The sequence below is a fragment of the Talpa occidentalis genome, unplaced genomic scaffold (genome assembly GCF_014898055.3).
Source record: "Talpa occidentalis isolate TD23 unplaced genomic scaffold, MPIMG_talOcc4v2.1 talOcc4.3, whole genome shotgun sequence".
Lineage (NCBI taxonomy): Eukaryota > Metazoa > Chordata > Mammalia > Eulipotyphla > Talpidae > Talpa > Talpa occidentalis.
This window is the reverse complement of record NW_023603184.1, coordinates 100,042,035-100,068,216: the sequence shown is the minus strand read 5'-3', so window position 1 is coordinate 100,068,216 and position 26,182 is coordinate 100,042,035. Positions and strand designations below refer to the sequence as shown.

The window sequence follows — 26,182 nt, the reverse complement described above, 5'->3', positions numbered from 1 at the left end:
CAGAAGCCCCATCCACACAATCACCAAGTGTCTTTACAATAAGGACATGCAGGAGAACTAACTTCTTCAGCAATAATGTTGTGACTTTCATGTGACAGTCAAGTCCTTCCCAAACACATTTCAAGTTTTATGTCCCAATTCCTCCTTCATGTTATCTCAAATAGACCCTGTATTTTTTCAGTTTTCCCACTCTCTACTCTCCACCTAAAAATGCTTTCACTAACCCCTCATCAATGCCAACCTACTCATTAGGGCTCAAACAAAATACTGATTACTCTGTATAGTTTTCTTCAACGCCCTTAGTTGGATCCCTTCTCCAGGCTTGACAGAAACCTGTACTTCTGTCATTTATTACAAGTCTCATATCATAAGTATTTATAGACAAATTTTAACTCTTCTGCCAGAGTATATGATCCTTAAAGATAGAAACCATGCTTTTCCTCTCCTTTATCTGCCACTGACTCTTGTAGATGTTAAATGCAACTGATGATCCCCAGGAAGGGAGGAGCAATAATGACATTAGGTCAGGGACTCAGGCTCTCTTGCTGTTTTATCCAAGGTGCTAAAATAATCTCTGTCACAAAGCATGTACTCAACAGATAATAAATGAAAATATGAACAAATGAACAGAGATTACTCCCATCAGTAACTGAAGAATGAACAGAATGCCCCTCCAATGTTTGATCCTCAAATGCTTTGTGCCCTCATTTCCACTTAGCTACCTGCAGCACTTGCTCTAAAGGGTAATTATAAACTATTATTAAGTTTCATTTTTTATTTTAAAGTATAACATATACTTAATTATATATGGTAAAATATACAACTCTAAATGCATAAAAGTTCAATGAACATCTACACAAGCATATATACCTAGATTGCTCTTCTACATACAAATACACCTATGTCACCACCACCTAGATCAAGATACAGAACATTTCTAGAACTCCAGTGGGCTTTCTCATGCTCTCCCTGCCCCAACATGCACACTGTTTCATCACTATAAACTAATTTTGCCTAAAAAAAAATTTTATCCTTTCATTGTTCATTTATGGAAGTCTAAATTCCATGAGGACAAAATGGTCATCTTCTCTGTGCTCTGGAATAATCATTCCTAGATGACTGGAATCATTAGATTTTTGCTCAAAAAATCCTCAACAAAAACATCAACTCTCCTCAACAAGGAGCAAAGTGCAACCATCGACCCAATCAGACAAACTTAGTCTCATGTGCATCAAAAAAGGAGAAGGGGGCAAAGCCAAAAGAAGACACAAACCATCTGTACCAACCCACAGCAGACTGTAACTGATTCAGTCTGTAGATGCTTCCTGAACCTGCTTGTCAGAACCATGCTTGGTATAATCAGCATGAGCTGGCATGATGGGAGTGCCTGTTGCTCTGCTCCTAAGAACCGCTACCCCCTTACCCCAAACACACAGAGACCAGACAGGGCCTTCCCTGCAGAGACAGAATACACGTTTCACAAGCAGAAGTGGAACATCTCATTACTTCTCCCACAAAACTGTTGTTTTTAAGCAAAAAGCAGCTGGTTGGTTTCATTATTATTGTTTGATGAGGAAAATATTTTATTATGATGACCACTGTATGCAAAAGCCATTAGGCCTCCAATTTTACTAAAACAAATTATTAAGAATAACACTTTCCTTATTGAATTCAGTGAATGGGTTGTTGGTTTTTTTTTTTTTTTTTTTTTAAGTGTCAGATGATAGTTCAGCTAATGCAGAGTGAGTGTGCAGGTACAGATTTTGATGCATAGATCAATATTTCATACCAAATTGCCTGAGAGTGACTAGTTTTCTATTCGCCATGGAAACACAAAGGAATACTAATACAATCCAGTTATGAGAGACTGCCTTCAGTCAAAGGAAGCCTGGCGCAGTAGCTTTATTACAGCATAAAAATGAGCACCAATGTTTCCACAGTGGAGGTCAGCTCTAATCTTTCGAGAATTCTATGCCCTCAGAGGACACTCGACTAATGAATGTGATATTTAATGAGTGTTATTTTGGTAATTTCGGAAATATTTCAGTTTTTTCTTTGCTTCTAGAGTTCCTACAATGTTGTTATCTTATTAAGTGAGCTGAAAGGTAAGATTCAAGGATTGATCAAGCACCAAATCTACAAACCCTTGTATAAACAATTACACAAGAGCAAGTATCACTCAGCAAGACAGAAGTTGCCATAAGGGTACCCCCTACTCCCACAAAAATCCATTTTAATTTCAACTGTAAGTCCTGAAATCTTTCTCCCTTATCACCTGGAGAAAGCTGTTGGTGGGAAATGATATTCTCTTATGAAAAAATTTGAACACAAAGCAAAGAGAACCAGGGTAGAAAGGTTTCTGGATACTCTTAAGAGAAAATTTTACACGACCAATTTAAACTACTGCATCTCATTAAACTATAAGCTATAACCTCAGTGCTGATGAAATACCTTTATCATTCAAACAAGTTTTAATTTATTCCAGGCAGCAAGCAACTTCACCTAAACAATATTCCCGGAGCTAAAGAAAATACCAAGTTGTTACCAGCTCTGTTATTGTGAATAGTGTATTAATGATTTACAAATCACACTGTAGAAAGTAAATACATAATAGCATAGAAAGAGTAAAAAAAATTGCATTGCACGATTATATTGGTTTGTATAAAGAGACTTCTATTTCCAGTTTTAAAATTAGGAGACAATTTCTAATGAGATCCCAAAACACTAAGAATATAGCAAGCTACAAATTCTCAGCTTTGCCTTAGGACTTCATCTGGAATTAGATAAATAAAGCAAGTGCAGTGCTTAATTTGGGCCTTTTAAATATATCACTGAGTTTAACCCTGTGGTCTTAATATAAATACAATTACAATAAAGAGTCTTTTTGGACCTCCCCAATGGCGCAGCAGGTTGAGCGCACCGCTGTGAAGCTGTCCACAGCCTCTGCAGTGCTGGCCAGCAAGAATCCCACATGACGCGCAGACCTCTCCTGTCGTGCCTGCTGCTCCTCTCAGCAGTGTATTTCCTCAGTCTACCTGTTCTGTTCCCTGCTCTGTCTCTGGTGAATCTTCTCACCCTCCCGCGTGTCTGGCCTGTACCCCAGTCTTGTATAAAAGTAAATAAATGTTTTAAAAAAAAAGTCCTTTTTTTTTTTTTCTTACTAACTGGTCAATCATGATCAGTACAGTAGATCTTACTGAGTCAATGATGTACAAATGAGTCTGTTACTTGTTTTCATGTAAAGTTCTACATGAAACATTTTATTAGGACTATAAATAATAGTTACTATTTTTAAATGGTAGCATGCTATTGTCATTTTGATGACAAAACAATTCTAATAGTAGACATTAAAACTACTTTAAGTTCTGTTTTAAATTTGCTATAATGTGTGCATCTGTGTATATATATTTAAATATATATATTTTAGTTGTAATAAGTACTTTACACATACATATTTTTTGGTTCTATATAATTCTTTTTTTTTTTTAATAATTTTTTTTTTAAAGATTTATTTATTTATTTATACAAGCATTGGGTACAGTCAGAAGCGCAGGAGGGTGAGAGAATTCACCAGAGCCAGAGCAGGGAGCAGAGCAGGCAGAAGGACCAAAGTACACCGCTGAGGGGAGCAGCGGGTGGCAGGAGAGGTCCGCGCGCCATGTGGGACCCTCCTCCGCTGGCCGGGGAGCAGCCGGGGATCGAATCGGCGCTGCAGAGGCTGCGGGCAGCTTCGCAACCCAGCGCTCAACCGCTGTGCCACCGGGGAGGCCCTATAATTCTTTTCTCTGGCTAAATTCACACAAGTTGACTTGCAGGTCACAGTATATGAACATATTTATGGTCATTATTCTGCACCATCGTGCTTTCTTGACAGGTTATAACAGTCTGCTATAGTTATCCACTATTCCAAACTAAATGGTGGAGTATGAGTTTTAAAAAATGTTGTATTAGTCCACATTACACTTTTAGAGGTGTAGCTATTAAATACCTGAGAGATTAAGTGACTTGATTAAGGGTGCAAAACTTGTTTTTTCTTGTCAATTAATTTTTTTTTATGCTTTAGAGGTACAGGATCCCCCTTCAGGTGTTGTTACACATTACACCTACCACCAACAGCACACAAACTTATTACTGGCAGATTCTATCTGAAACCCAGGTCTTTTGATTCCTTCTTCAGGGCCCACGATATAGCACATTATCTTAGCTTCTTACTTGCCCCAGAATGTTTTCCTCAGAAAGAATGCTAGTCACAAGTCATTATAAGGCAGATAACAATCATGAGGGAAATCAGAAAAGATAGAAAGCATAAGTGTGGGTAGAAGGGGAAAGGAAAAATAAAGAGAAGCATTGAAGGACAACTTTCCACAATCAGTTCAGATCATCTCCATCCAGAAAGAGCATTTCCTATTTGTAAGCATCAAAGCATGGTCATACAAGGCATCTTACTTGAGTAGAAGGCAGGGGCAGCTCAATATTTAAAAGTTTCATGTCTATTCTCCAAAGAGGAAATGCAAATGACAAACAGGCATATGAAAAAATGTTCAACGTCCCTTATAGTCAGGGAAATGCAAATCAAAACCACCTTACACTAGTAAGAATGGTACATATCAAAAAAACAAGCAACAACAAATGTTGGCGAGGATGTGGTAAAAAAGGAACTCTCCTACATTGCTGGTGGGAATACAAACTGGTCCAACCACAATGGAAAGGTGTCTGGAGGTTCCGCAGTCTACTAAAAATGAAGCTACCATATGACCCAGCAATTCCACTCCTAGGGATCTACCCAGAGGACACAAAAATGTTGATTCAAAAGAACACCTGTACCCCTATGTTTATTGCAGCACTACTTACAATAGGTAAAACCTGGAAACAACCCAAATGCCCAAAAATAGATGGCTGGATCAAGAAGATGTGGTATATATAAACACAGTGGAATATTATTCAGCCATCAAAAAAGATAAACTTATGCCATTCACAGCAAGGTGGATGGAGCTAGAAGGAATTATGCTCAGTGAAATAAGTCAGAAGGAAAAAGAAAAATACTGGATGGCTTCACTTATAGCAGGAATATAGGGGAACCAAATAAGACATCAGTGTGAAAAAATAACAGAACAAAACACAACAAAGCAAAAGCAGACAATTATAAACCAGAGACATCCTGCAGGGGAGGAGGGGGGAGAGGGATCAGAGGGAGGGAGGGAGGAGCACAGGGGACTGAGGTGATGGTGCACAGGTGCATTGGTGAAGGAAACTCTATGGAGACATCTGAGGGGGTGGGGGGGAAGCAAATATTGTTTAAAAATGAAGAATGATGTAAAAAATAAAAATAATTAATTTTTAAAAAGTTTCACGTCAAGGGAATACAGGAGACATAAGCATTCAGCCTTCCCCACAGAGTCTACCTCTCAATCTGTAATAGTGTTGTTAGGTCTTACATTTTCCAAGTATTTTATACTTTCTCCAGCACTGCTACACAAGCTGAGGAAGCCCGGGCAAGCATCACTGTCTCATTTTACCAGATGAGAAAAATGAGGTTTCAAAGAGCAAAGGTCCCATTAAACATAAATGGCAGAGACAAGACTGAAACCTCAATCTGACTTCTGTGAACATTTATTTATAAATAAATAAACTGAATTTACTAACATAAATAATTATTTGAAGGTTACATTTTTGACACTTGTTTTAAAAGTTTTGTTGTTTTTGTTTATTTCAAACTGACCAAGAATGTTAAAGACAGGCAACTGGCTTCTATTTTTGGCTCAGGCAAGTCAATTCCATTTCTTCTGAAATGTTTCTTCTTTTTTGAAATGAGAAATTTGTGATAGCTGATCTTTAGAGCCCCTTCTTACTCTATGTCATGTGTATTTAAAAAAAAAAAAAACTACTTGGTGGGGCCATTTTTTTAGGTAAAACTCAGTATCAGCCACCTTAACCAAGTGACAAACTCCAACCAATTTCAATTTTTTTAACATAATACAAAGAATAAAGCTGTCAATGGGCACATGTTCTAATGGCTGGATTAATTTTATGTTCACTATCAAAATGGGCAAAAGGATGACTATGCTGTCTCCATTCCAGAAAGCACCCCAGCTAACCAATAAAAAAGCAAAACAGAATGCCTTGAAGCGTGCCACGAGGGGCACATTTTGTGGCTTTGCTTGTGGCGCACTGAGAAAGACATCAAATGAACAATCAAAGAGTATGTGTGTTGGTGATAGCCAGATGCAGAAAGTCTCAGGAAATGGACAAAATGTTCAGAGGCCTAGTCAGGGTGCTTTTCACCATGTAGTCAGTGATGAAATCAACAATGTAGGTGGCAATTCGCATACATTTTTAAATGTCATGAAATAAATGACAAGAAGTTGTCGGTATACATGGCAGAAAGCAGTCCAATGGGAAGTTTGGGTGAATTAGTAAGACACTGTCTCTCAGCTTCAGAGCTGGGACTCTGCCAACACCCCTGGGCTCTGCCTTTCTTAGTTCAGCCTCTAAGAGGCGCGAGAGGGAGAATGGCAGGCTGGGAAAGGATGACAGGATGTGCTCCTGTTAGACTTTTTCCTTCTTGGCACTGTCTTCCGCCCCCAGCACTGCATCTTTACCCCAGCAGTGGCAGTGCATTCCAGTGCAGCAGTTGGTTGCACTTTATCCTCATTTCTAGAATAGCTTCACTGTGGTCCCTGCAACACACTAGCTGGTTTCCTGAAGAAACAATTTTAGAGGTGATATCTGGCTCCGTGGCCCCTCCCCTCCTTCTAGAGCTTCAAGGTTCTAATATCTCCAACCTCTTCTGAGGAACCCCTGCCCTCATAGTGATAGCTTCTTTCCACCATTATTATCTCCATGACAGCCCAGCGCAGTGGTCATCACAGCGTCCTGTCCAGACAGGTGACAGTGCTTGAAATGTGTGTTACTGTTTCACAAGAATATAAATTAACTACATCACTAAGCATATTGTTTAGTTCACCTGACTTTCTTCATAGGTAGACTTTCTCAAAAAAGAAGCAGTGAATTGATCTATATTCAGGTCAAGTTCCTTACCTTACCACAGATTAATTGTAAACAGTCAGCAAATCAATTGCTTTTAGTTACTCAGGCTTAGTGGTTCCCTCGTGGTTAATGATTTTTTATATTTTAGTCACTCCTGAAATAACTCCTGTGTTTTTTGTCTCATGATGGGTCGGAGATTGATATAGAGATTAGGGATAGGTATATATATAGAGATTAGGGATAGGTATATTAGGGATATAGAGATTAGGGATAGGTACATGCATTTTGGATTGTGATATGAAATATTCCATAGTCAATATGGAAATACATGTAAATCATAAGGAAAAAAATAGCTAGATCCAAGTTGCACATATACCTACATTATCTTCCAGTGACACTTTAACTTTTAAAATAAGAGAAGGGCCTCCCCTGGAGGCGCAGCAGTTGAGCGCTGGGCTGCGAGTCTGCCCGCAGCCTCTGCAGCGCCGGTTCATTCCCCGGCCGCCTGTGAGGGTCCCACAATAAATAAATAAATAAATAAATAAATAAATAAATAAATAAATAAGAGAAGATACTCAAATATTCAAAGAATGCCACTCAATATAAACTTCCTCCATCAATTAAAAAAATAACATAAATGAGAATTAGCTTACTTTATTTTTTAAAGGCTTGACATGTGATTTCATTCAAGATCTAAGAAATTTTATCTAAGAATTGCATTGCATGTCAAGATCTGAGCATCTGAATTTTTTCAGGGTTGTTGATTTTTCTTTCTTTTTTATAGAAGTACTTGTCTCTGCCAATCATATTTATGGAGCAAAGAGTCACTTGAGTCTGGAAATTATAAGGACAGACGACTGAGACAGGCTTATCTTTCAACTATTTAAATATCTTTGACTAACTTAAAATAACTTTACTTAATAGTTCACTAACATGTTTGCAAGGCGAATGCCTTATACAGTCTTCTTCGATAATCAGAGTTAATATCACTCTAACCTAAGAAAACTAATGCACTGTCTAATGCATAACATATGCTCATCACTATAAATGACTTTTCTTATTATGAAACTACAGAAAACACTTTTTTGACTTTATAGAAATAAACATACATACCTGCTTCACAGGGTGTCTGAAAACATAGTCAATTATCTCATCATTTTAAAAAGAACTATTCATTGGGTGACCAAACAATTTACAGTCCAAGAAGGAGATAATTAACTGCCCAGGACCCTCACACAACTCAAGTGGGATGCCAGCCTGTGTTTTGTTCCAAAGATATACACCAACTACAGGAGCCACGAGAAAATGGAGATTAATTCAACACATATATAGTAAATACGATGAAAAAAAAAAAGTTCAGTAGATGAATATTTCCCTGTACTTCTAGATATCTGCATGTAAAAACTTAATTTCCAATCACAGAGGGCTTATGCCACGATATATCCTTTCTTCAGAAAAGCAGAGTATTTAAACAATAAAGCCCACATGGTAACCATGAGACTATGTCTCTCATGTCTTGGACTGCTTGCTGGGTTATAACCGACACAGGGCCCAGCTGCTGTGGTCTAAAACCCACAGCTGCATTTACATGAAGGCCACACTGCCCACAGGCTGCTCTCTGTAATGACCAAGCACAGCAGAAATACCAAAGGCAAGCCCATTTCTGGAGGCAAAAGTCTCCACTGCTAGCTGTATAGTTCCAGGATTCCCTGACAGCCTGACTGATTTTGCCTTGCAAAAACACCATAGCCTTGGAGCTTTACCCAATTTTCTTCCCGTTCCTTCCTCCCTCTCTCCTGTACTCAGGGTCAGACTTACATTGTTGTCTGAAGGTTTTCCCAATCTCCTCTTCAGTATCCCTCCCTATCTTCTAACAGGCATTTCCACTTAGCAATTTATTGCACATTTAATCCCTTCTTGGTTTCTCCTTCTTGATGCCTTCTCAGAGGGCCCAGATCAAGTACAAATACGCAGTGGCATAAATCTAGTTTATATGTCTTCAAAAACTCTCAACTACCTTATTTTTACACCTATTTTAAACCAAGGGCACGTAAGTCATATTTATGTACTGAAATGCTACAATGATTGCTAAATACAGAGGAATATGTATTCTCCCTATAGGATTAAGCCAGTTCAAATTGGAAAAGTTAACAGTATTTAATAAAATTTTAGTATTATTTAGTATATGAGCTTGAATATTTCAAAGATACATAGAAAACCAAAGTTACTCTTACACTAGAGATTGATGCCTCACAGTCTCATTAGGTGTTCAGATAAATGTACATTACTTTTACATCTAAAATTTTATGATTTTAAAAAAATGATTTAACTTTATTTTTTTTTTTAATTCTCTATCCATTATTGGGGGTACATGTTGCTTTGTATTTGGTATAATTTCAGGATAGAGGTTATTTAAAGTCACTTAATCCACCCTAAAGAATGAGCTGTATCAGGTTCTTTTGACCTAAAGGTCAAAGAAAACTGGACCATGCAAGTCACCCAGGCATTTTTCTTTTTCTTTTTTAAAAGATTGATTGATTGATTGATTTATACAAGAACCGGGGCACAGGCCAGATGCACGGGAGGGTGAGAGGATTCACCAGAGACAGAGTGGGGAACAGAACAGGCAGACTGACGAGATACACTGCTGAGGGTAGCAGTGGGAGCAACAGGAGAGGTCTGCTGTGCCATGTGCAACCCTTACTGGCTGGCCGGGATGGAACCAGTGCTGCAGAGGCTGCAGACAGCTTCACAGCGCTGTGCTCAACCTCCTGCACCACCAGGGGAGGCCCACCCAGGCATTTTTCTAAGAGCCCATGTAATAATTTACATTTTTGGTGGCTAGGAGTAAGAAGCAGCTGAGGTATTTGACCTCTTTAAATTGGCCCACTACCCTGGTATTTTATTTTAAAACATTTAGGGTATTGTGAACATTTGAATTACCTTGTTTTGATTATTTCTCATGCTTTCGCCATAATAATTTTTTCCTTCTTGGCTAGACAGGCACATACAGAGTCTATTTCAACAAAGTTAACAGAAATACATTTAGTAAGTAACCATTAGAGTAAGTATTTAAAGTCTTACAGATAGAAACAATGATTATGTTAAGTCAAGTTTGCTAATTCAACCAAAGGAAGAAGTAATTGAAAATCATACTAAGGCTAGGGCAGGCTGCTGAACTGGAGAAAATGCTATTGAGAAACAGTAGTATTTTGTTTCAGATTCGATCTTTAATCAACAAAGTGTGTGACCTATGAGCTACCTACGCTCTCTGGATTTCTGCTTCCTCAGCTGTGAATTTAAAGAGCTGGACAAGATGGCTTGAGGTCTTCCCCAGCTAGTTAGGTCACATGGGTTCTATGTCCCCTTTTCTATCCCACATTATGACGCCTCTGAGCTCTACAGCTCATCCACAACTGAGTGCTTCTAAGATACTATTGAAGGGGGAAACCCTAATTACAAATAGTAACAACAGCATCCAGTTCTTCATACTTTTTAAGCTTTTATAACAGCTAGAGGCAAGTGAAGGGGAACTGGTATCATTTAAGGAAAACCAATTTCCAAGCAAACAATCCGTGACAGGTCCTTTCTGGCCTTCTACTGAGCTGCCGAGGACTGGGGTTGAAAACCATTCTTGTGCCATTCATTCCGCGCGTCTAGGGACATAGGGAAGCAGAGCTAAGTGTCAAAGTGCTTCCTGTGCTGATGAAAGATGACCCGGCTTGTTGCATGGAAACCAAAAGGGGCTGTATCCTGCAGATCCCAGGGAAAGGGAAAAAACATACTTCTGCTCTGCCATCTTCCCTAGCTCACCATTAAAGCGCTTCACCAGCAGAACCCAATGTGAATTCCAAACCTTGACTTTAGTGAGCAACTGATATTCTCTTGAAACACACCTCTCCCAAGTCAGTGGAAATTCCACCCAAAGCTATTTCCTCTTCCAAGACAGTAAGGTTTAAAGGATAAAAGTTCTTCAGCCACTTTTTCCATTTTGCCCCTCAATAAAAAAATTTGAAAACTAGTAGAATAGGGTTCCAAAATAAGCACTTTCTACTACTTTTATTTACCCCCATTGAGAATCCCATCATACTTAGAAAGCCTACAAAGTGAATTTCATCCTTTTACATTTATCCAAATGACTTTGGGGCTATGCAGTCTTATTAAGTGAAAAATAAGTTACTAAAGGAAAAGACAAGTAAAAATAGTATTTCTTCTAGGAATATGTGATACTGGGAAACAACCTTATTTATAATAGAATTTGCCACAGGGAGACAATACTTTGTAACTTAGACTGCAAAATAAAACAGATTTGCAACTTTCACATCAATACTTACATGAAAATTTACTAGCAAGGCATGCTACTTGGCACAATGCCCAACTGAAGAGGAAAAAATTACACTTAATAAAGATAAAACTGGTATATTTTTAAAGGTTTACTATAAAAGGTACCAGATTATTTTACAGGTATCACTTAAACTATTTCAAAAAATAATTTCCCATTTTCTGTCAAATTCCTGGTGTTGGTACAAGCCTCACTGTGGAAGATAAGTCTTCATGAGTCTTCAGTTTACGTGGCCTAAATTATTAGTAATGTCATGAAGCATTAAAATAACCAGGAAAAAGAAAATGACAGCCTCAAGGAATTACTTTACTAGAGAAAGGTGCCTCAGTACATGTGGGAATAACAAAGCCACAGAAGGGGAAACACAAACTATGAAAGGAACTCGACTTTCCACCAGCCATTGGTTTTGTCTGTAAATAACTATGCAAGATATTAACATGTTATTTTTATTGGTGAAGACTAGAATCATGACACACATAGCAAAAAGTGATTTTTTTTCAGGTTAAATGATATGTGATATGAAAACTAATTTCTTTCAAAACCTCAGAGGGATTTTATAAGGTTCCTAATGCCCACAAAGTAGTAAATAACTAACAAGATTGGCAAAGGACTTAACAACATCTCTCATGGGAAAAATAAATTATTTTTAAAAGTATTTTAGGCTTAAGCCTAAAAATTATTTACCATAAAGAAAATACAAATTTTTTTAAGTCAGGAAAAAGGGCACAAATAATTCTTAGGAAACCTATTTACGATTGTTTAAATTATTATTACTGTCACACATAAAAAATGAGACACAGGTTTACAATCACGTAAGAATTATATAAAGTAACTTGACAGAGCCTACCTTTTTCAGGAACCGGACTCCATAGGTAAATACATAAAGGGAAAATGAAAATCTCCACCTGCAGAAGGTTAAAAAAAATTCTATGACATTTCATTTTTATATTTCTCAGCATATTCTGAAATACATGAATAAAGTCCATCAGTTTATCCCCCACCTCCACCCCAACCAGTTAATAAGCAGTATCAGTACTAACTGAATATAGATAGTCATACATGACTTACTGCAAATATTTTAAATATTAATAATTATTATTGACAATAATAACTTCAATTTCTTCCATTTAAATAATGTATTTGCCCCTTTGTTCATCTTGTCTTTCCCGAATATGTGAATCTCTTCTTGTTATTTACTCATGAAGAGATACAGTTTCAAAAATTGAAGGTGTATAAAATAGTTTTAAATTGTCTGATACAGATATGAAGTAATTTTCTTAACTGAAGTTCATAGTTGTTTAAAAAAATAAAAGCCTCAATGCTTTTAAATCAGGCAAAGTCTTTTCCTTCATCTTTTAACTATCTATTACATCTTTGTGGATGTTGCTAAAAGAACATCGATGTCATCCATTCAGTGTACAACCGTTAATGACATCCTCATGCCACTCCAAACCATATATCCAGCTGTTAGACTTTCACTTTCTTAGTGAGGAAAAGCTTTAAGTTCTTTCAATTTTAAATGATTGAATAGTTAAGTCTTTTAAAAAATGACTTTACTTAAATATAAGTAGTTTATATGTTATATAAGTAATTACAATATGATATTATATATTGTGTATATATAGTTACTATTCAGAAAAACTCTTAGTATGGATGCCTAATTTTTAGTTTCTGAGTATATACACATGTGGCTCTAAAAGCTTACTAGATTTCACTGAAGAGCATTCCTGAGGTTACGTTGTTAGTGCTACACATAAGCAAGTAGGCTGTAAATTTTAAGTGTACAAAAAGGGGAAAGAGACTAGTCAATTTCATTCTGTTGGGAGGAGGCAAATTATTTTTTGTGTTTACAAGCCATGCTAAAATTTCAAATAAGGTTGAAAAGAGGGATTACACCTGAGGGGAGAAATCAAATACTGCCCCCAAATTAACACTGATACAAGAAAATAAAAATTTTTTAAAGGGGGGTTATTTTAGGAAATGATTCCCATATTGTATAAAATTTTCTCAAAGAAGTAATGACTATCTTCAGATCAGAGGAAAAGAACAAGGGAGGGGGCTAGGAGAGCTGAGTGAGAGGCAACAACAGACACAACCTCCTCTCAAAAAGTTTCATTCCTATGCTGACTGGCTCACCAAACATTCTGGAATTTAGATCAGAACTAACCCTTAGAAAAGAACTTTGAACTTCAACTAATAAATCATAAAACCTGAATTCAGGAAGGAACAATAAAAATGGAGGGAAGCAGTAATGACTTAACAAAAACTTCCAACAGTTTAGAAAAGTAATGATTCTAAAACCTCATACAAAGGCCCTCTTCTCAGTAAAGGAGGTTCCCTAACTGCAGCATCAAAGTCAAAGATTTGATTTTAATACATCTCCATTATCAATTTCCTGGTTCTTGTGTGTGACCATATCTGTGTTTCTGTTTGGATGCATTAAATCTACATCAGAAATTAAGGGAAGGCTTCAGAAAGGGCATGTAACTTAGGCAATCACAACTTGGTTCAGTATTCTCATGATTTTGAAATTCTTAGTAACTGTTGGACAAGGTGTCCCACATTTTATTTGTGGTAGGCCTGCAAGTTATATAGCTGGTTCGGGTTAAGACATAGATTTTCCCAAGTTTGGGCAAATCTATTGGTATCCCTTTGAACTTAATTCCAGCTCTAGAATGGGAGGGTAATACTCTTTTTTTGAACATTATATTGATGATCCAAGGATTCAGTGGCACAGGTAATTCCCAATTCTCTCTAGTCCCTCCCACTCCTTATTATATTAAACCAAATCTACTTCATTGATTTACAGCTCACTTTTCTGCCTTCTAAAGACAACCGAATTTGTAACATATAGACTGAGACTTCATAAACAGCTGCTTCAGCTCTAAGACTCTTAGTAGGCAACGGCCAGGCAGTTTTGTGTGTAAATAAAAACTTCACAGAAGTCACTGGAATGCCTATAATCTATATATCTACATTTTATTTCATCACTAAAATGATCCCATTTTCACAAGACACAGGTTCCGTTACAGTAACACCAATGTCTCCATCATTTGAATAACAACTTGTGACGAATATTTACAAGGCAGAATTTATTTCCACAAAGTATCCACAGGAAGCAAAATTTTCATGCATTGTTCCATAAGCAGAAAGTACATTTTTCATTTGTGTAGTTTCATACAAGCTATAGTTTTGAATGGCATCTAGCTACTAGAGCCTGATATAGTCTCTCCCAACTGCATATCTATAAAAGGAGAGGTAAATAAAGGTGCACACACCTTTTTTTACAAAAAGGAAGAAATCAGAGAATTTTTACAGCAGGAAAAAAATACAATAAATTTTAAAAAGTGTAGTTAGAGGCAATAGGAAACAAGTTTTGGGTTTTGAAGAAAGTAGGAAAGTCTTTGTACATCTCCCTTTCTCCATTTTCTGCCATATTGTACAGAAATGCAAAAAATCTGCAATCATCAGAAACATGGCTCTGTTATAAATGATACTTTTGGGCAGCAGGAGAATCCTCTATCCCATCAATTAGTAACTGCTATAGGAAACTCTTCTAGTCCAATGAGAATGGACTAGAGCCTATAAACATTAACCAGCTACAAAGTCAGAGATCTCAAAAGGGACTCATCTCAGCAAACAAAAGAAAGGAGAGTTGGGCAACAGCAATCCATGCACTGCTCCCTGAGCAGGTGTAGATGGTTACATCCAAATTTAGGAATGAAAAACAGTTAAATGTCAGCACAGATCTTCTAAGAAGCACTGCATAATATGGCAAGAAAGGAATGTGCTAAGGATTCAAAGGAAGACTGTTTCCCCCAAACCACCCCTAGAGGAATAGTATGTGATTTTTAGAAAGGTATTTGGCATTGTTAATACGATACAAAAAGACATCCCTAAACACAAAAATAGAAAGCCATCAATCAAGAACAGACAATTGCGCAAGGTTAAAAGAGATTCTTAGTGAAATAAAGGAATACTATAAGGAACCTAAAAATAAAATGACAAAATACTATCCATAAAGAGGGGTCATGGAGGAAAAAAGTATATAACATACTGTTAGATATATAACAAAGTATAAAAGTAATGCTACATAATTAATGTGGGAAAAAAAACACTCTCATGAGGCTAGAAAAAGGATTAATGGATGAAAGAAAACCCTAGATCTTGAGGACCAGCAAAACCAAGTTGAATTACATTTTTTCCGTGAAAACACAAGTGAAGAATTGAATTAATGGTAGTGAAGACCTAACTGAAACTACTAAAATGTATTCCAAATAATATCAATTCAAAAGCTACATTCTGATAAAAATTTTTAAACCTAGGTTTAAATTGTTTTTCAGATTTTTCAGTACCCGGACATAAAATCAAAAAGAAGCCAACACACAAATCAAATGAAAATAAGTCACCTTCAAAAGAACAAATGTGTAGTTGTTCTTAAATTTCTCCTCTGTATTACTAGATTACAAAGAAAGAGAAGACTCAAAGAAAACTACTGCCAGTCAAAAGACCTTGCATTTGTAAATATGAAAGGTAGTCCTACTTACTCAAAGGTTCTGACAATATATTACTCATTACCCTTTACTAAAAAATTATTCAAGCCAACTCCAACTCACAGAGATGTAAAAAAAAATAAGAATTCAAAAAAAATTTTATAATAAAAGGACTATGGTTAGCAATGCAAATAACTGCCCTAAGTTTCACTGCTAAATTAAATGCTATTGTTCTTAAGGGATAATTTAGTATGAAATATTTAACAACAACAATCAAAGGATGAATCCTCAAGATGATATTCATGAAAACAAGGAATGGAGAAGGGAAACATTAAATTTATTCTTACAGGGAAATTTCAAAAGACTTGTTTGTTATATTAATGATAACACAAAATATAATTAAAGGATGTGTTTTTAAAAACTTAAAAAGGTAACTCCTGGTTAAAGATGGCAAATTGAAAGCATGGATTTACCTCTGTGCCTCTATGCTGTAGCACTAAATAGAAGACGGATTTTGTTAAGGAAAGCATAAATGCACAAGGACACAGAAAACAGAAGAGCTTTGAGACACACAGCAGGGGAGGTGCGAGAGGGGCCAAAACAGGACAGGGAGGAGCACAGGGGACTGTGGTGATGGTGCTGTGGTGGTGGGAGAACTACCGGGGCTACACGTGAGGGGAGAAATCAGATATTGTCCGAAAATTAGCAATGATGTAAGAAAATGAATAAATAAATAAAAATTCACAACCATGGGGAGAAAAAAAGAAAGAAAATAGGAGTGAGGACAACCATGTTATGCAGCCTGGCTGGCAGAACTGGGAGCAGAGCCTAAGGAGCAGGTAGGGGGTGCTCCCAATCACCACAACATCCCTTAAAGACTTGGGTCAAAGAAATAGCACTGCAAGTTAGCAGCCCTTTTGGAAACAGCGGCCTGGAGCTTAGCTTGCCGAAGGTCACATGGTTGCTAAGTGGCGAGGTGGCAGAAGCAGGACATGAAACTGATGCAGTGCTGACTCTAAAGGGGCTCTCAGATCCTGCAGAATGAGTGCATTTCTTTGCCCGCAGATGTCAATGTGTTCCACTACATTTGTTTGGACATGGAAACCTTTTATATCCATCAAACCTGAAAATTAAAGTGGAAAACTAGTAAAAACTGCCACCCATTGAATCTGGTTTATCATTCTTACTCAACAAGGCTGAAAGAGCTCTTTGTTAAAATCAGGACCAGTAAATGTGCCATAAAAGCGGGAATCAGAGAGACAAGGTCAGGTGTCTTGTTGCCAGGCTGTCTTAATGGCATAGGGATCCTAATCTACAGAGAGGGCAGGAGCCAGGAAAAACATCCAGGCTCACCGCAGCACACCATTCTAGAGCAAGCAGGGTGGGCAGATGGGCCATTTTATTTACATTTAAGGAGTTTCCCCTGTACCAGGAGTTGTTCCAGGCACTTTACTGATACAGGGAAGTCATTTAGCGGTACTATTCCACACAACAAGGTAGGTATTATTATCATCATTCCTTTTTTTTTTCCAGATGAGAAAACAAGTATATAGAGTGGTTTTACAACTTGCCAAAGGTCACACAGTGAGTTAGGGAGAGCCAGGATGGGAAATGAGGCAGCGAGGCTCCGGTTTCCCAGCTCTTAGTCACTAGGCATGCTGTCTCTCTCCGCTTGTACACACCCGGCATAAAATGGTTTGAGCTTAAAGGGTGTTTCAAATTGAGGAGACGTTAATGGATATACCTGTCCTGATGAACGAAATGGCTGCTTGCAAAACTAGAGGTAGGGACAGACGGCAATTTTCAAATACTGGGGCAGCTAAAATAATACTGAGTTTGTCAACGGCCACAGAAAATACACAGGAGGCTCTTCTCCATTTTACACACTCATCTCTTTACCTGCTGAAATACAACCCTTCCTTGGAGATTTATGTGAAATGCTAGCTATTCTACGAAGCCATCTTTTCTGAATGTTGAACAGAGAGTACTGTAATTCTTGATGATGAATCCCTTTAACTGGTCTGTGATTACAGCCACAAACCTCTGACTTGCTTTTGAGTTCCAAGTGTGGGAGACTGAGTCTTATTTATCTTTGTATTTCTGACAGCAGTATTTTGTGAGAATAGCTGCTAAATTAGTGCCTTACTTACATATATATATATATTTATTTTAATTAAAATAGTTCTTAATCAAGTAATTTTATCAGCTATTTCCAGGAATTGTGCAAAACCTAAGAAAGAGGACATATCAAATAGTGTCGATACCTTTTTTTTTTTTAACAATCAATGTAGTAAGAATTTGGGTCAAAGACAGTCAACACTGGAATGGTCTGAATAACACAAAATACTGTTACTGAACGCATTTGTTAGAGCACAAAAATGAGTATGAAGTTTGATTCTGAAATTGGCTTATTAATGTTGACACATTTTTCATTTTAGTCATTCCATAATGTAAACTAAAAAAAAAATTAGCTCATTTCTTGTCCAATACATAAAGAGAAGTAACATAGAGCTACATATTTTCTTTCAAAAAATTTAACCATTGAATCACATTGAGGATGCTGACACTTATTTCTTGTTCCACAGGCTTTTAGTTTTCTTTATATTGAGTATGAAGTATTTTGAAGTGAGAAATAGACCTGAAGTCTTTTTCAACTAACAGATTTTTATCTGAGAAGAGTTTTTAAGAGATATAAGATGATTTTTAGGTTGGTATTCTCCTTACAAACTGTTACTGGGTCACTAACTTCATTAATTGAGTTCAGTAGATAAGTTCATAAACTAGGGAGAAAGAAAATTGATTCCAGTTTTAAAAACAAACCATGTAGCTTAACGAATGAAGTAAAGGTGAGAATATAGATTCCTTTTTTTTAATACTGATAGAAAATCTAAATTCCCAGGATAGCTTTCAAACTTTCATTAGTTCAGGACTTCAAAGAAATACTCTAGCTAAGGGAAAAGATACTTCTCATCTCATGGACCAATTATGCAGACCAATTATGCAAACATTTCCTAATGTTATTTCTACCTTCATCAATAATTAACTCTGTGACTCCAAATAATTTACCTCATTTGCTGAAGACCCATCTGTTCTCTGAGAAGTAACAGTGCAAAGTCACTGAGGTTGGAGATGAGTTGAACCTATTCACTTTTCATCCTCAGGTCAAATTCAACTTACTTTGAGCAGAACAGTCTCACTAAATCATTAAGTCAAAAATAAATTAAGCACTTATTGGTAAAGATTGGTAATATGCAAAAAATGCATATATGTCGCATGAAAATAAAGAGGGTAATAAAAATACCCAATTTGGGAGGCAAAGTACCTCTAGAGGGTAGAAGAGAACAGAGAAGGCAGCTTCAGCTGCTTTGGTAATATTTTATTCCTTTGAAAAGGGGGAGATAATGTTGAATGAGTGTTTCTTATATTACTCTTTGTATTTTAAAATAATTCATTATAAAAAAGTAGCATGAATAACAATTTCATGCTCACTAAAATGCTCATTAAATGACTTCCTTCTCTCACACCTGTACACACCATGAACGACTTTAGTTAGGTCAGAACCCCAAGCATACTTTTCTAAGTACTGTAACTAATTTGACTCTTTTCCTGTCATTATACTCATGGTTTCAGAGTTAAAATCCATTAGAAGTGTTCAGCTATTTTACACATTTTATTCTTAGTTCTAAATCTACTGTGCTTGGTTTCTTAGATTTAACTATTTTGGGATATTAATTTTCTTAGATTTAACCATTTTGGGAACTCCCTTTTCATGCTTTGTTCCTAGATTCTATTAGCAGTTAAATTAGATTGAATATCTCTTCAATTCTTCACTGGGATCCATTCTCTCTTCTCCAGCCTGATTACTCCTGTCAAGCACCCAGCAAGATAGAATTCAGCACTGCTGATAACTGTACCTTCCCATCCCAATCTTTCCCAAGCCTGTGTCAGTCCCCTACACCTACTCATAATAGATCTGCAAAAACCAGTGTCTACAAATTACACTGCTGTTAGGTCATTATGCCCGTAAAATAGCTCTTACTCCTAGAATTCTCCTGAATGTAAACTAGACATTTGTGAACTTAAATTCCATGTACTTTTAAATTTGTCCAAGATTTGTGGAAATTAGAAAAAGATAAATGAGCATCTTACAACTAACATTTGTCTAGAGTAAGAATTTTAAAAAATAGAATAAAACTAAGACTGTTCCCCTGGTAGCAAAAATAAATTTAGTCTATATGACCTTGGAGCACACACTTGCAAATGTCACTCTTTTTAAGTGTATGGATGAAGCAAAAGCAGCAAAACATTTATGATCATTTAGAGTTAAATTGATGTTATTTTTTTTTTCTTATCTAAAAGCAGACTGAAGACAAAGTCATTTATTCAATGCAGATGCTGTGACTGCATAGAAAAGGGGAAAATCGGAACTAGTGGTCCTTAAGTTTTCAAAATATATGTACTTTTAGGTTTAAAAAGGAGATTAATTCTTCACTGTCTACTGCCCCTTTTGTTGTCTCTACTGTACATCTCATGGATAGGACACAGAGCAGCAGACTTTCACCAGGATTTATCCCTAAATCCTGCTACAATAACAGCATACAATTTATTTGGCTTACTTAAATATCTATTTTTCAGGATTGTTAGAACTTAATGAGAAAATGGGGAAATGATTAAAAAAATCAGAGAGAGATAGACAGGAATGAACCCAGGTTGCCGATTAGGTTTATTCTTAATTGGCTTGCCATGACATACCAGTCTCACCATGCAAGCCTTTAAAATCATGTGTCACATCTTGCACCTTTGTCTGTGAAAAAAATATGCTTGTAGGTGTGCACGGTTACATATACGTATATACATATGTATATTATATAGGTTTATGCACATACTCATAGCTAGATAGTATGTACTTCTGTAAATATGTGTGTATGTGTAAGTATATATAAAAGTTAACTCATTGGATGTCAAGGGTCTTCTAGTTGGAGACAAATATAGGTGTGTAGGCTTCTACCCTACACACCTAGTATCTTTTCTACCCTACACCCTAGTATCTTTTCCTTGGGAGGAGGATGTTCTTTCTCCTTCCTCTTTTAAAACAAGGGATATACTCAGACAAACTGATTCTATCTGAGATTTCCGCCCGAAAAGTCAGTCAACCCACACACTTGCAAAAAGAATAAGGCGATTCAAAATTTGAACCCATTTCAACACACACATGAGATTCTTAGCTGATGCCAGGTAAGCTGGGTGCTGATTGAAAGGTAATGAGTTGCCCCACACAAGTACTGCACATTCATACTGCAGCATCTCACATTCTAAACACTTGGGACTCTCTTTTTACTGTGAGCACAGGGAGACAGTGAGACTGAACTGTCCACTTTAAAGCAGCATCATGACGTCTGGTAGCAAGTAGCATCACATGGTATTGCATACTCACAGTAAAGCTATACTTAGAAAGTAACAGGCAGCAGGAAATAATGGAATCGGCAGGAGATTGCCAATCAAGTCCTCTGAAGGTGATTTCCAGCACATTCAAATCTCTTCTGGGGAAGCAATCAGACCTTGAATGTCTCTTTGAACTCTTATATCTTATTAGAGTCTTAAGTATTTTCTTTTGATGCTGCAATATTTGACAAAACAGACAATTCTGTTTTGTTTGAATCACAGCTGCTCTTGCTCTTTCCCTGTTTCATCCCAACTCTGTGTCTCTCTCACCTTTTGCACAGGTCGCTCTTGCTCTTCTCTGATGTCAGTGACACCCAGGGTTCCATCCTCAGCCTCCTTTTCACTCATTTGCTCGCTCCCTCCAGGTGAACTCACTACTCCCTGTATGCTGCACAGTCATTGCCTCTAACTGGCTTCATAAACTTGGATACCCAAACACAAGACTCTCCACCAACACAGGCACCTTGAACGCAAAATTCAAAATCAAGCATTTGCTATCTTTCTTCCCAAATCCACAAAACCTACCTTCCATCTGTGTCAAGGGCATTATTATCCTCTTAGTCCCTAACCTTGATTGTGACTGCTCCTCCAACCACTCTAATCCCATTATCACCTAATCTCAAAGTTCTACCTTGGAAATATCCCCTTTATTTACTAGTATTTCTTCTGCTTCCAACCTTTCAGGCTCTGCCCCACTTCATGCATTTAGTTTTCATCTTTCTCACAGAGGATAACAAGCCTTCGTGGAGCTTTACAGACAGATGGACATTACGCCAGGATGTCAACTGATTAACTTACTCATGAAAAAGAGAATAGTCACACAGTTCAGAATATTTGCTTTGGCGTGAATTTCCCTTTTCAACAGGCACATCTGCACAGAGGTCCAGAGTATAAGGAGATTGATGCAAAATATTCAAACAGAACAAAAAAGAAATGGTATATTTAAGACGTCCTAAGGAACTTTCATCTAAGAGTCAGTCTTACATCTAGAAGCCAACCCTGGCTTCCCATAGACTGTTAACATACTCAGTCAACTTGCACCTCAGAGTGTACTCAACAATGAGGAAGTTATTCTCGGTGCCCCACCCTTTCCTTAGTTGGATGAATGAAGCTAATCAAATGTTGCCCTAGTGAAGCCTACAATCACCTCTTCAAGGTGATTTGACAAATCTCATTCCTGATCAATCAGACATTGATTCTGTTTTTTCTTTTAATTTGGATATAAAGACTACATAGTTATATCCATATACTGCCTAAAAATATTACCTTCAAGGTACCTGGGTCGCCTTCCATCTCCTGAATAGACCATTCATTTTAAGGAAAGTACCTTTGCTCATACCCAGCTCTCTTCTGGAAATTCTCCTTTTTCTTATTTTTGTAAGATTTTATTTTATTTTGCACAGAAGAACTGGGATATAGGCCAGAAGTGTGGGGAATGAGAGGATTCACCAGAGATATAGTGGGGAGCAGAACAGGCAGAGCTACTGAAATACACTGCTGAGGGGAGCAGCAGGCAAGACAGGAGAGTTCTGCTGCACCATGTGGGTTAGCTCCCAGGCCAGGGATCGAACCCAGGCTGTCGCAGTGGGCCTTCATGGTGTTACCTCTGAGACTCAATACCTATGCCACCAGGTAGGCCCCTCTTCTAGAAATTTTCTTTTGTTTTTAAGCAACTCAACTTACCATAACCTTTCTGAAGTTTTCTCTGACTTCTACCTCGAGGTAGAAGTGTTTTTCCCCATAGTAAGCCATGCAAATATAAAGAATATATATACACACCTACATATATATACACACTATCCTTTACATGATCAACAACCCATTGGATTTCTGCTCTAAGTTAAAGGTCTATGCATTATAACCCAGGACTAGCAGTGGGGAGGCTGTGTTCATTCACATGATGTGGGCAGTGATACCTCATCTACAGATTTCAGAGTCTCTGTGATCTTGGGCACTCCCTGTGCCTTTGTCACCTCACTTATAAAATGAAGATAAAACTACCTATCTCAAAGTGTTGATGAGAGTATCGTATCAATTTAATGAGATGACACTTATAAAGAACAAAGAATAGCATTTCAATTTATGGCAACAAATTTTAACCATCATTATTATTACTTTTATAGCAGGTATATGACAGGCACCCAATAAATGATTTCTGAACTAAGTTTTATGATTAACTGTATAGGTCAGTGCCAGTGGTCACACTACTGAACTAGAATATGACTTGAGGATGAACTTTTCACATTCAATTTAAAGAAGATACTTTCTACTGAAGTGGTTAAGCAGTAGGTCAATAAAGAGAGGCTCTTTGTTTTTCTTTATTACATTTTGTGTCAGGATTTGGCTAACTTTTTACTTTCCCCTTGTTTGCAGTTTTAAAGTTATTTAATATTTAATGTTACAAAACAACTTGAGATTGCTATTACACTAAATCTGCACATTGTACAAGCCTCTCCGAAAGTGTTGAATAAAATTTAGTAGAGCTGGGAAGTGAAAACTACAGCAGTGAATTTCCACAACAATGTGGTATTATAAATAGGATAGGGTACGGAGAGAAATCGACCACTTAAGATATACAGATGAACAAAAGGAATTTATGTTTCTTCATAGATATTTTAAACTCCTTTGCACATTCACTTCTAAACTTCCAGCCATAAAATTAAATACCTAAACTTCAAGTCAGTGCAAAGCCTTTAAATGCAAAGCCTCCAAACAAATAGTTGCAAACTTAAATCCTGCAGGCACCAGGCAGGGCTGGCAAATGAGATGTTTGCTCTTGGCTATGGGTAGAGGGGTAAGTGGTGACTGGCATCCAGTTTCCATGTCTGGGACATGATAGGAGGTGCTGCAGGCTGTTGCAATTTCAATACCCCATTGAAATAAGGGTCAGTGAAATGTCAAGAAAAAATTCAAACTTAAATGTTGCCAGGTTTTTCCCATTTTTCTTAGAGAAAGCTGGAAATCTGACTTAAATATTTTATATGAAATCTGATCTGTTAAAATACTGCCAATTAATTCAATTAAAAATAAAATACTACACAAGCCAAAGAAAACAAATTTTGCAAGCTGGATTTGACGTGGCGTCACCAATTCACAACCTTTGCTCTAAGCTTTTTATTTTTTTATGTGGCACAGATGAGTGGGGTGTTTTATTCTTAATTCTTACTCTCTAAACTATATGAATAAGCCAGAATGGAATTTTCCTGAGGCATGGAATTTTCATGGGTAAAATTTCACCCTCATTTTCTAATGGCCTAATGATTGCTCAGTTCTTAGAAAATGTCCATCCAACAAAAATGTAGAGAAATCAAAGAAATTCTATCTGTGATTAAGCTAACAAACAGATAGCCATTCATTAAGAGAGACATACTGAAGATTTATCAAAAGCCAAGACATATTACTAGATCTGGGGGTGTTAATAAGAATATAAATATGGTCCCTCTCTCAATGAACTGGCAGTTCACAAAGCTGATCCTTGATGGGTGACAGCTGCACAGCTAAAGCAGCCTTACCTATTCTGAGAAGTCATTCACATTCTCTGCAATTCCAGCTTGTGACAGTATCAGGACAGTAACTATGATTTCAAGGTCATCATGCCCTAAAATCACTATGGAAAAATGCCTGGAGAACTCAGTCTTTCAGCATCAGATCTGGAAGTCTTGGTAAGAGGCCAATGTTGTCACCCCCTGGACTGAGGTGAAGGAGTGGGGAAAGAGAGATGCAGGAGAGAATCAGGCAGAATACAAACCTAGAAGAAAATTCTACTGAGCCCTATAGTTTCCCCAATGTCCAAATCCTCTGCAGACTTTTGCAGTAACATAATGGAGGGAGAAAGGGGCAGGGCTTCTATGGCTCTAATGCAAGGGGAAAGGTTGTACCATGTTAGCAGGTGGTGGAGGAAGAGTTCGTGGGGATGGACACCAAGGGTGTCAAGGTTCATTCTGGGATCTGAAAAGGACATAAAACTTGAAAATTGTTTTTTGTGAAGTTGTTTTGGTGGGTGTTAAATATATATATATATATATATATATTACATCATTGTTAATTTTTGTGCAATGTATACTTTCTCCTCTCAGGTGTAGTCCCTGTAAAATTCCCACCACCAATTCACTCGTGCAGTTGCTTGTGCTTCCCCCTCCCCCATTTTGATCCCTCTGCCTCCCTCTCCCCTGCAGAATGTCTCTGGATTTACAGTTGCCTGTTAAATTTTTTTTTTATTTAAAACTATTGTTGTTGTTGTTTACCTGATCCCTTATTTGGTTCCCCTATATTCCTCCTATAAGTGAAACCATCTGATATTTTTCTTTTTCCTTCTGGTTTATTTTGCTGAGCATGATCCCTTCTAGCTCCATCCATGTTGCTGAGAATGGCATGGGTTTATCCTTTTTGATTGCTGAACAGTATCTCACCTCTTCTTAATCCAGGGCATTTGGATTGTGTCCATATCTTACCTATTGTAAATAATGCTGCAATAAACATGGGGTGCAGGTATCCTTTTGAATTAATGTTTTTGTGTCCTTTGCGTAGATTCCCAGGAGTGGTATTGCTGGGTCATATGATAGCTCCACTTTTAGTAGTTTAAGGAACCTCTACACAGCTTTCCAGGGTTGTTAGACTAAAAAACTAAAACATTCTTGACATAATCAAACATTTATCTGAATGAATTATATTCTTGTATTTCCCTTTTCTTTTTTAAATTAAAATGATAGTAAAGGTATATCAGTGTTTTCACTTTGAGAGAAAACAATAAGGAAGAATTATTACAAAAAAATTTGTCACATTGTCAAAGTTTTGATCATAGACTTTTTAAAGTTTGAAAATGTATAAAGAAGGAGGTCACAACAAGAGGGAAGGTAGAGAATATAGAGAGAAAAATGCATACAAATTTTACAACTAGAGTTACTATAGCATATCAGTC

The 26,182-nt window shown here is 37.1% G+C and overlaps 1 protein-coding gene across 2 annotated transcripts in view; it reads right to left on the bottom strand.

The window, feature by feature from the left end:
• Window positions 1-26,182, bottom strand: part of CERS6 (ceramide synthase 6) — a 258,158-nt gene that overhangs the window by 113,381 nt on the left and 118,595 nt on the right. For both annotated transcript variants that reach the window (XM_037523469.2, XM_054699834.1), the window contains one exon: window positions 12,177-12,234. In XM_037523469.2, coding sequence (XP_037379366.1) covers window positions 12,177-12,234 — 58 coding nt within the window. The remainder of the gene's footprint in view (window positions 1-12,176; window positions 12,235-26,182) is intronic.